Source organism: Cavia porcellus, unplaced genomic scaffold, assembly GCF_034190915.1.
Source record: "Cavia porcellus strain 051 isolate PalLab524CR breed Dunkin Hartley unplaced genomic scaffold, mCavPor4.1 scaffold_26, whole genome shotgun sequence".
NCBI classification, from domain to species: Eukaryota; Metazoa; Chordata; class Mammalia; order Rodentia; family Caviidae; genus Cavia; species Cavia porcellus.
Genome location: NW_026947509.1, coordinates 55134153 through 55145823, shown reverse-complemented (window position 1 = coordinate 55145823; position 11671 = coordinate 55134153). Strand labels below are relative to the sequence as shown.

Sequence of the window (11671 nt, the reverse complement as noted above, 5' to 3'; positions counted from 1 at the left end):
CCTTTCCTTCTGGGACTACCCCATTTTCGAGTCCTTTCTAGTCAAGTCAGCAGATCCCAGTAGCCTAGGATAAGTGGAAGCACTGAGGGTGAGGAAACAACCCCGGGCAGTTGTTTTCCTATACTTCCTGCCACTACAGATGTAGAAACGCGACGAGAGCTCAGGAGGAGAGTATGCCTTAGCTTAGACGCTGTGCCTGCGAGTGGCACAGTTGGAAGCACCAGCAGCATGCACGTTTGGCATTTGTGGCCGGGGCAGAATTTACACCCCTGTGATCGGTGTCAACTTCAAACAGCAGAGCGGGGCGGGCACTGCCAGGCAGAGCAGCCCTGCTGCACGCTGCCCGGAGGGAAGATTTCAGGCGGCCACCAGGGCTGATGGCGAAGGACACTCCAGATGGGGCTGGTGATCCGTGCTCATGAGCTCCGTCTAACACCACTTCTTCTCCAGCCACTGCCCGAGCATTAACTGCTCTGGCACATGATACAGAGATGAATCAAAGAGGGGCCCTGCTCCCAGTGAAGGTGAGGAGCCTGACTCAGAAACACATCCCTGCAGCACTCCAGTATTTCAGTGCTGAGGACTGAAGCCAGGGCCCAGTGGTCAGCTTCTGGGCATCTCAGGCTGGCTCTAGAAAAGCCATCCTTCACTCTGGGAGGGAGCAGCAGTAGCAATTCAAAGCTCTTCTGCTGCTGATGGCCCCGGCCTTACTGGTCTCTCTGCTATCTAGCTGGACTCCAAGACAAACTCAGGCCAAATGTAGTCCTCAGCCTCCTCCCCACCAGTTAAATCCCAGCTCCCTCCTACCATAGACACCTTCTGAAGCATTTGCTGTAAAAAGGTCAAATCCTTTCCATATTTATTAATTTTTATTTCTTGTTGGAAATTGTTTATTTTGGGGGAGGGGGATGAGATAGAGTCTTGCTATACTTCAGGCTGGCCTTGAATTCACAGAGATCCTCCTGCCACAGCCTCCCAGTTGCTGGGATTACAGGCGTGCAGCTCTTGCCCGGACTCTGAAGTAGCTGTAATTTCGGGTGTGTGCCATCACACTCAGATCACCTTTATTTTTGTCAGGAATGCTGGAAGTTTTCAAAGGCCATCTACTAGGGAATTTGGGGAATAAGTGATAAAAGTAGTCACCATGGAGTGGAGAATTCAGATACTGGAGCTTTAGCCCCCACTTTATGCTTGGTAACCCCTTGGACATACAGATCCCTGGAGTTTCTGTTGGGCTGGGATCCTGTATTAATCTGTTTCCTAACTGCAGACATGGGCAGGACTCAAGGCAGGGGTGTGGTTTCTCAATTTCTCTTTATTTATATAGTTCCTGTTAGGTCACTCTGGTCCTTGAGCTGCTGTCTTTACATCGGACACACTTGGCTGGCACCTCAGGTATGAAGCCTCCTGTTTGGCAGGACTTTCTGTGGGGCTACCAAGGCTTATTTCACTTTACTTTATAAAACGCACTCATTTCCATGGGACCTGAGGGTTGCTGCGACTGGCCTCTTGATGTGTATTGCTTTATCCTAAAATTTTTGTCTTCTATGGAAATACAAATACTGGCAAGGGGAGGATTAAGAGAATACACTAGAATGTGTGGAATGAGCTGTCCACTAGAAGGAACTTAGCAGACTGCTGACCTGGAAGCAAACAAGTTTTCTTCTTTGCATCTGATCCATGCAGAGAGCAAATGGAAATCTATAGGGGAATGGGCCCTAACCAAGGTTACTCAGGAGGGCACGGTACCCGGGTCCAGACCCACCCTGAGGAATCCAGAGGCCTTCAGATTGCTCTCTGGGGAATCCTGGGGGCTTGGGATGCTCTGAGGGTGCTGTCCAGGGGGAGAGAGCAGCATGTGGTCCTCCTTCCTCAGCAACTCGGCTTTGATCTGTTCACATGTTGCGCCTCTGGCCTTTTAACAGTATTTCACGCTTAAAAAACAGCTACTTGAAAACCTTTGAGTGTGGAGGTCTAGGAGAGGATTTTAGGGACCAGATCGAGATTTTGTCCTCTGACTTGCTTAAACTTTCTTTAGACAGAAGATCAAAATGTTTACTCATCATTTAAGACAGGTTTCAAATCCCCACCTTCTGATGGTTTCATGCGTTAGTTTTCACCTTACCAACAGTTGTCCTGTTTATTACATGTGGTGCAGTATTCGGTAAATTACATTAGATATTCAACACTATTATAAAACAGGCTTCGTACTAGAGGACTTTCCCCCAGCTGTAGGTTAATGTACCATTCGGAGAGTGTTTAAGGTAGGTGAAGCTAAGTTACGATGTAGGTCAGGTGTACTCAATGCATTTTTGACTTAGAATATTTCCAGTTTAGGAAGGATTTACCTGGGTACAGCCCCCGTGTAAGTCAAAGGGCACCCATGTGACTTACTACAATTTGTTATCAGTTCCTTCTCTGAGTAGGTTTGAAGAAGGTAAAGAAGAATTAGGGAGAACACAGGAGGAGAGCTGAGGTAGGAGGGGACAGCTGCGTGGGCTTGCTTCCTCCTGCTTCGCTGAGAGCTGGCCCTCCCCTGATTGCAGGAGACCAGGCGGGTTGGTTCCTGCCCATCTTCATGCGCAGACCTGGCTTAGGACAGGGAAGGGTAAAAGGGGAAGAGTTAGGGCTGGAGGAAGAGTCCAGACAGTTGTAGGGCCCACTAAGGGCAAAGATCACTTCCCTGTACTCTGTCTTATCCCATACTCAGGCTGGACCTCTGAATTACAGATGGTTGATGCCTCTGGGAAGCCAACTTTGAAAGAAGCTCAGGTGAGAGGTGAAGAGGGGGAATCTCTGGTTGCCAAATCAACGGAGAAGTAAAAGCTGTCCCTTCACATCCACGATGAGAGCGACTTCAATGAGTTACTAAATTACGTTTTTCCCCCCTTCTGACCTTTCCACTAGATCTGACCATGGGTGAACTTAAGGACATGTGGTGGAGCAGTTTTGGTGAACAGTGGTATGAGGGGTTGGAAAATTTCACTGGCATGCCACCCACGGGAGAAGATTATAGCCCCTGTGGCGGAGACCTGGAGATACTCAACAGTGCAGCTCTGGTTGTTGTCTATGTCGTGGTGTTCCTGTTGAGCCTGCTGGGAAACTCCCTGGTGATGGTGGTCATCTTATGCAGCCAGGTCACCCGCTCCGTCACTGATGTCTACCTGGTGAACTTGGCTGTCGCTGACCTGCTCTTTGCCCTAACCTTGCCTATCTGGGCTGTGAACAAGGAGAAGGGCTGGATTTTCGGCACGCCCTTTTGCAAGATAGCCTCACTCCTGAAGGAAGTCAACTTCTACAGTGGCATTCTGCTGCTGGCCGCCATCAGCATGGACCGCTATCTGGCCATCGTCCATGCCACACATACACTGACCCAAAAGCGCCACTTGGTCAAGTTCATCTGTATGGGCATCTGGGTAGTATCTTTGACTCTGTCTTTGCCCATCAGCCTCTTTCGTGAGGCCATTCGTCTTCAGGAGAGCATCTTTGTCTGCTATGAGTCCCTGGGTACTAACACAACCATGTGGCGCCTGGTGCTGCGCATCCTGCCTCAGTTCTATGGCTTCATCCTGCCCCTGCTCATCATGCTGTTCTGCTACGGCTGCACACTGCGCACACTGTTCAAGGCCCAGATGGGGCAGAAGCACCGGGCCATGAGGGTCATCTTCGCCGTCGTGCTTGTCTTCCTGCTCTGCTGGCTGCCCCACAACCTGGTCCTGCTCACGGACACCCTCATGAGGACCCGCTTGATCGAGGAGACCTGTGAGCGCCGTGACCACATTGACCGGGCCTTGGAGGTCACCGAGATCCTGGGCTTCCTCCACAGCTGTCTCAACCCCATTATCTATGCCTTTATTGGCCAGAAGTTTCGTCACGGACTCCTCAAGATCCTCGCTGCCCGTGGCCTGATTAGCAAAGGGTTCTTGGCCCGTCACCGCGTGCCCTCTCACAGTTCTTCTAGCACTGTGGCTTCAAACCTCTGAGAGCTGCAGAAGGAAGAGTCTGTCCCACTCAGAGGAAAGGATACCATCAGGCCTGCCCAGGGCGTGGGTGGGATAGACTGTCTCAGACAGACACCTTCGGGTTTGAGGAGCAGCTGCCGAGTGTGGGAGACTTAGGGATTGGGGCCTCAGGGACCACTCCAGCCTCCCAGGAGACTATCAAGGAACAGCTTCAACACTGCCATGAACAGGCACAGCCTCATTTCTGATGAATTTGGGCATCTTTGCCCCATTAGCATGGTCATACCTGTAACCTGCGTCTAACAGTAGAGCAAAGAACTGGGGCCAAAGCTGTTTTCCCAAATGGGCTGGACCCTCTTGTCAGTCTTCACTGGAACCGCACCCCAAATGCCGAGCGTGTTCTAACCAGGCTGAGGGGCAGATCTGCGCTCTCTGATCTCGTGGGGCTCTTTCCCCATCTCTAGCGTGTTGTGATACATGCTGAGGACATCAAGGCAGGTGCTGCTGCTGAAGTGTCACACCACCAGGTGGCCTCCTGCTGGAGCCAGAAATAATTTCCCTTTGGGTGCTGTGGGCAAGCAAAGGGTGTTTGGGAAACCAGTGCTACTGGTGTGAAATCCTCTTTACTCCACGCTCAGAGAGGGCAGTGAGCCTGCTGGACACGCGCAGAGCCATGGGCAGAACAGAACAAGACTCTCGATGCCTCCAGCCTGACATGGAGCATTAGCAATGTCCCAGACCCATGCACGCTTTGCCAGTCAGCTGACTGGTCCCATATTTCCAATAAAATTTCTGCCTATGTTAGTTCCTGTGCAAGTGTGACATGGAGGGGAACGTGTGTGGTGGCATTGCTGGTTGTGCCTGCAATAGAACGGGGGTAATAGGGTGGATGGGTTGCTGTCCCTGGCAGAAGGGTCTTTTGAGGACCAGAAAATTGTCTTTGTTCTTGTATCCCAGGCTGGGGAGAATCATTTGTCCAGGTGTAACAGGAAATGTCCCCCTCTTCCCAAGCCTTGGCTTCACTTAGGCACCATCTCCCTGGGTGGGCCTTGCCTGGCTCCTTTGTTTTGAGTTAACCCCCACCCCCACACTTACTGGGAATTACCGTTGTTTCTGTTTTCCCTCCCCCAAGGTGAAAAATCTTCTGTTTTGTTGACTCTACATCTCTGGTGTCTGACACACTGCCCATTAAATGCTCAGTCAATATTTATCAAATGAATGGTGTTAAAAAGGCCTGAGCTCACTTGCACACCATCTGCTCCCAGAACCTCTTATCTGTATTCTCCCTGTCACCCTCTTGTTCTGGGCAACACATTTCGCTCATCAAGTTTGCCTGTGTGGTCTGTCTGGGGAGAAGAGTTGCAAGCAAGTACTGCAACTCATTGAGGTTCCTTTGATTGCTCCTGGTGCAAACCCCTCTCTGGCCCGCTAGAGTAAATCTGGGAAGCTGCTGGTTTGTTTGTTTGTTTTTTTTTTTTTTTTTTTTTTGAAGGTAGTAAAATACAACAGAACAAGACAGAACAAAGCCAATTGAGCAATGCAGTGAAATTGGCACAGAATTTCAGAGCAGAATTCTGGGATAACAGTAATAGGTACTATAGTATATTGTAAAGATAAAGCCAATCGAAAGGGAATATTGAACAGAGCAAAACAATTAGAACAAAGAAAAACAGTGAAAACATTTGCCTTCAGAAGATAGGAGGAGATCCCCCATATTTGCTATATTGCATATGGTCATCGTCCCAAGAGATGTTCGGACCTCTGCCCCCAGTTGCTAACGGGGTAGGGGGGAGGAAGGGATGGGATGTTTGATCCTCAGCCTGTGCTAAGGTAGGCTCATGGGAGATGCTGACTGGTTCTCCTCCTAGCTCTCGCCAGGGAAAGGAAGCAAATTGCTTTCTTGCTCAGCCGCCTAAATTCCACCATGGCTGATCTTGTTGTATGTGGTGTGGGTCACAGTCGAGGATGGCCAGAGGCTGAGGCTCCTGGGTGGGATTGTGGTCGAAGCTGAGACTGGGATCAGAGATTGGGGAGAATGATGAGGAGGGTGTAGGGATGGGGTGGCAGCTCAGGTCAGGTGAGAAGCCAGAGGCTGAACGTCAGGAATAGGAGAGACCTGCAGTTCAGGATAAGCTGAGCAAGAATCAGAGACTTGGAGAGGGAGGATTAGACAAGGAGAGTCCACCTGTGCCGGACCAGGTCCAAGGAAGGGGTGAGGGTGGGAGAAGTGGGGGTGGGGAGTCCCAGGGAGGGGTCAGAAATGGAATGGATGTCAGAGGTGCAGAGTGGCTACAGGGCTGGAACAGAAAGCCCTAGTTGGTACAGCCACCATTCTCTCTGGAATATCGTTGAAGCCTTCTTCTAGGAGTTTCCAGAAGCTTCCAGAGGGTTCTGAGGAGCCTCTGCCTGGTCCATAAGAGGTTCTCCAAGCAGGTTGGTGGGGAAGGAGTGAGGGGCTCAAGTCCTCAGGGGGTAGATCTGACTCAGGGGACAGCCCAGGAGGAAAGCACAAGGAATCAAGGGAGGAAGGCAGAAAACTGGGGCCTCTTTCCCCTCCTTCCGGCCTTTAGGGCCCTTCTGCCTCGTCTACTGTTTACTTAGCATCTGTCTTCCTGTCCTTCACCCTTCTCCTTCACCCTATGGCACCAAAGACAAGTCCCTCAGGCCCCCTGCAAGTAAACAAGGATCCACACCAGGTCGAGGGCTACATGAATGTCCAGTAAGCATCGGAAAAGACAGCCAGGCTCATTGGTGATTTGATGAGAATTAAACAGCAGTAAAACAGCAAGTGAGAATTTTAAACCCAGCAGGAATACAGTCAGAAATTTTTTCAAGCAAGTGTAATATTAGTTGATTAGATTTTTTATATTTATTTATTTAGACTTTTTGAGACAAAGTCTCACTATGCAGTTCAGGCTGGACTTGAGCTCACTTTGTAGCCCAGCCAGGTCTCAAACTCACAATGATCCTCCTGCCTCAGCCTCCTGAGTGGTTGCATTATAGTCACACACTACCACACCCCGCTTGGACTTCAGATTTTCTAAAATTCCAGGATTTTGATACTTCATTAGAACAGTGTATTGACATATCAAATACATTGGTGCCTGGGTTCACAAACTTAGTTCTTTCCATGAGTCTGGTCTCAAACTGAATTGGAAGAGAGCCAAATTCAATTCAGTGATCAGGTTCAATGTTGACCTTATGGGGAAATTTGATTCAGTTCTCATCCAATTTGGTTTGTGACCAGAACTGTGGAAAGAATTGAATCTGTGAACTGAGGCACCACTGTACTTGTGTTTCAGTCGGTAGACAGGGCAAGGATTGGATGTCGGGGAGATGGTTTGCTTGGGGAAGGGCTTGTGTCCAGGATGGGGCTGGGGTCATGAATGGGGTGAATAAAAGAGAGTAGTCAGGGTCAGAAGGGGTAGGTGGCCAGGAATGGACCGGGAGTCAGGGATTGGGTCTGCATCAGGGATAAGGGGGGGACAGTGGTTGGGATGTGAATGGATGTTCTCTATAATGCTTGCTAATTTTAAAAAATTAGGTGTAGCTGGGCATGGTAGTGCATACCCATGACCCCAGTGCTCTGGGAGGCTGAGGCAGGAGGATCTCAAGTTTGAGCCCATTTTGGGCAACTTAGCAAGATAAAAAGTAAAATAAAGCCAGGATGTAGCTCAGTGTGAAGGCACTGGGTTCAATCTTCAGTACCAAGATAAACACTGTTTTGTAGATTTTGTTAAAATGTTCCAGCAACCAAGTAATCACAGCACAATCTTCCGTTTTCCTATAAACTAGTTCCCCTTTCTGCTGAACACAGCTTCTTGCCATCCCCTGCCTTCCTGTCCGGTGACCCAGTCTTCCTAGTTGCAGTAAAAATACCAGCTGTTAATCCAGGACTCAGGCCTTAGGTAGTCAAGTTTAACTCTTTCCCAGCATTTTAATCAGGGCCCTTCAGAGCTGAAAACCTCCCAGACATAAAGGAAATGAAATGACCCTCTCCTAAAGATCACCTTCCAAAGATCTTCCCAGAAAGCCCTCTTTCCAGGGATGACCACTCACCTGCAGACATCGTGGAGTCCGACTTTTGCTGTTACAACACCCTGGGCTTCACCTGCAGAGCTGCCAGGGGCTCACACCTCTCACCATCCATCCTGGTATTCTGTCTTTATTTTTTTTTTATTTTTATTTTTTTTTATTTAAGAGGAAAAAGAGAAAAACACAAAACAAACCAAAGCGGCGTAAGGGTACACGCAATACAGAACTACAAAACAAAACAAAACAAAACAAAACAAAACAAAAAACCATAACAGTAAGAAATTACCTGCTAGTAGATTACACACTATTTTCTTGAAAATAGTTCCTCAAATCACAGTATCAAAGAACACAAGGTGGACATTCAAACAGGGAGACTGCAAACAGCTGTGTTCAATGTTCCAAAAACATTGATAAAGTCAGCTATTTAACACCCCCAAACACACTTGCTGTTATATCCGTTAGAGCTCCTTTTCTTTTTTTTTTTTCCCTCTCTTTTTTACAACAAAATTTACACATCTTGGATTTTATTACTCCTTAGTGCTTATTACTTTCTTTGGGGGGGGGGAAGAATACAGTCAAATATGGCAAAACAAAGCTGTCAGTCAATACCAAGGATAGACGTAGCACATGGTGTAGAACAGAGTACAAGTTTATCAACAATGGTTATCAACGTTGTCCCTTGTTTCCTTAAAAAGAATTGTCTATCTTATTAGATATTATAAAGTTGGACAAAACAGTAGAGAACAAGACCAATAAAACTTAGGCATTGTAAACATTACAGGACTTCCAAAGAAGACAATAGTCAAACCAGAATGGGTATCTTAGTGAATCTTATTGTCTTCAAAGTAGTTGCCTATGTCTTCAAACTTGATACTATCATATAGAATGGAACAGAGTCTAATCAGTCAAAACAAGATCGTGGGAGTACTACAGGACTTCAAAACAAGTTAATAGGAAATCGAAAAGAGTTACTATTTATATATCCTAATTTTTTTGAATTTTTTCTTTAATTAAGACAAACATAAGAAATGACTAAATAATTTTTTTTGAAACAATAAGGAGGAGATTGAGATAAAACAGGACATAACAATATAACAATAGAGGTCACAGCATGACTGTTTCAATAACCTAGTACTTCACCACCTTATAACCTGACTTAATAGTAGTTACCATAGTGTCTTTTTCCTTGAAATATTTGGGTAAAACTTCATATACTCTAGCTTCAAATATTTTCATATCAAGAAGCCCAGAATAAAGCCTTTCTAATTAATGAGTGAAAACTTTATAAGGCTTCAAGGCCACCTAATGGGGAATCATGATTACCACATATTTTTATATATTTGAATCATTACTTACATTAGGGAAACTATTCGGTATTCACACATGCGAGAGGTATTCTGTCTTTAAATTCAACAGCTTGAGGGTAGAAATGAAATTTTTACGAAAAGCAGTAATTGTTAACTTGGGTTTTTAAAAATTAGCTTCTCTCTCTCTCTCTCTCTCTCTCACTCTCACTCTCTGAGACAGTCTTGCTAGCCTGGCCTTGAACTCTCTGTGTAGCCCAGGTTGGCCTCAAATTTGCAGCAATCCTCCTGCCTCAGCCTCCTGAGTCTGGGATTACATGTATGCACCACTGTGCCCTGCACTTAGTTTTTCTTTTTTAAGTTAAAGTAGCTTCCATACATCGCCGAAAATGTGGAATGGCGCTATAGTGCTTATAATGAGAAGCCTTCCAGCCCCAACCCCTGCAGGCAAAGACTGAGTTCAAGTCTCAAAGATGTTTCGCTAAGGGTCCACCTGTTTCTCAGTATTGTGTTTATTCTGCTAGCTCTTGATCCCTCTGCAAGTTTTCTGTGCCACCTCTGGGTTTTTGTTCCGATGACTGAGAAGTTCACGTTCTCTCAGCCCGTCTGCTGCTTCCTCCCAGTGGAACCCAGCACCAACACTTCCTCGCTGTTGTCCCACATGTCACACTTTTGGGTTCAGTCATCCTTTTGTTATAACAACGACACATGAAAAATTACTCCCAGTTGGGTATGCTGTTTGCATTTCTGTTTTTAACATGGCTCTGCTTCCCCAGAAACTGATGATAGGGTTTTCCATTTACTTATTTCAGCCTCTCTTACTGAATTCACATGCATTTGATAATTGTGACTTTATTTAAAGCCTTTAAAAATTTGTGTTTCAGTACCAGGGACTGAGTCCAGGGCTTCGCTCAGGCTACCCCCCCCCCCCCCCCAGCTTCGCCTGCAGCCCGCAGTCTGCTCATTTATGTCTCCTGGAATCCATGCTCCAACATGGAAAAGTTGTATCAGTCGTATTGCTCCTCTTTTCTGAACTGCCTTAAGTAGTCAGTATTTCCAGATGAATTTCACATCTGTTTGTCAGTTAAAAAAAATACCCAACTGGGATTTTGATTTGGATTATGTTGAATCCATAGACCAAGTGGGAGAAAATAGATGTCCTGATACTGCATCTCTTGGTTCATGAGCATGACATTTGTCTTCATTTATTTAAATGCTTAGTTTTTTGTAGAATATGTTTTGTCATTCTGATACACAGATTGGTGTGTATATGTTGTTAGATCTGCCCTTAAGTGTTTTGTGGTTTTTGGGGGGAGCTATTATAAATGGAGTCTCATCTGAGACAAGGTAGTTTTATTTTTTCCTCTTTTATGCCATTTGTTCTTTTTTTCACATCTATTTTATTCATAGATAAAGAAAGAAAGAAGAAAAGTACAACAAAATTTTAAAGTACGTCAATCAGGGTAATAATGGTCCATACATTGCTCATTGTCATCCCCAAATCATTCACCCAGAGACCAAGACATCTGCTTTCAATTGTCCAAACAACACCAGCACAAGTCTTTAGTGAACTCAGAGAAATCAGTAGTACAACTATCTTAACTATTTTTTATATACATATATATACATACACATATCCATGTTTTTTCTTTCAGCCTCTCACACTGATGAAACAGTATGATGTTTACACTTGTGTCTTGTTTACTTCAATCATTTCTACTTCTCTTGCTTCACTAAGACCTCCAACACAATGCTGAACAGAAGCAGAACAGAGCAGATGTGTTAGATTATTCCTAGTCACTTTATTAAATATGGTATTAGCTGCAAATTTTCTGAGCCCCTTCATGGGGTTGAGGAAATTCTTTTTGATTTGGAGTTTGTTGAGATGTTTAGCTATTTATTCATCTCACAGTACTAGTAGGAACTCATTTTATAATTGGTATGGGAAATAAAACTGTTCTGAGGAAAAAGGTTGACCTTCTCCAGAAAGGGGTAAAATGAAACAATATTACTTGGAAAGTTCAACTCTCAGTCTTTTTCAGGAAGTACAGAGTTACGGAGATGCACCGAATGAATGCGATCCCAAACCTACAGACCTTTGAGTCTGTGACCTACGACAATGCGCTTAATTTGTCTCTGCTTCATCTGTAACAATCTCTATATACAGTGGCAGTATTATGAACATTTCAGAAGTGGCGAGTTTGGCTGATCTTTGTAAACTGGGAAGCACTCTGGTATGTTAGGAGTACACAGCAGCCAGCTGCCCAGTGATAGTTGTTACTTTTTTTTTGGCACACAGCTGAGTAATAGTTCCAAACACAGCTCTTCCTGGAGCAGCATAAATTGAATTGGCCTTTGATACTGAGTTGG

General features: G+C 45.9%; 1 protein-coding gene across 4 annotated transcripts; it reads left to right on the top strand.

Annotated features, from left to right (window-relative positions):
* Positions 1 to 231: 231 nt before the first annotated feature.
* Cxcr1 (C-X-C motif chemokine receptor 1) lies at positions 232 to 4766 on the top strand. Of its 4 annotated transcripts, XM_013160018.3 has the most exons (4): positions 232 to 524; positions 1328 to 1395; positions 2731 to 2772; positions 2908 to 4766. In XM_013160018.3, the coding sequence occupies exon 4, from the start codon at positions 2916 to 2918 to the stop codon at positions 3981 to 3983; it is 1068 nt and encodes a 355-aa protein (XP_013015472.1). In that variant the 5' UTR covers positions 232 to 524; positions 1328 to 1395; positions 2731 to 2772; positions 2908 to 2915; the 3' UTR covers positions 3984 to 4766. The 4 variants fall into 4 exon arrangements, with proteins under 4 accessions (XP_013015472.1, XP_013015466.1, XP_063092692.1 ...); XM_013160012.3 differs by lacking the exon at positions 2731 to 2772 and having other exon boundaries at positions 235 to 524; XM_063236622.1 differs by lacking the exon at positions 232 to 524 and having other exon boundaries at positions 1349 to 1395; positions 2711 to 2772.
* Positions 4767 to 11671: the final 6905 nt, after the last annotated feature.

Coding starts and splice junctions, on each gene's coding strand:
- Cxcr1 (XM_013160018.3), top strand. CDS start 2,916: ATGGGTGAACTTAAGGACATGTGGTGGAGCAGTTTTGGTGAACAGTGG.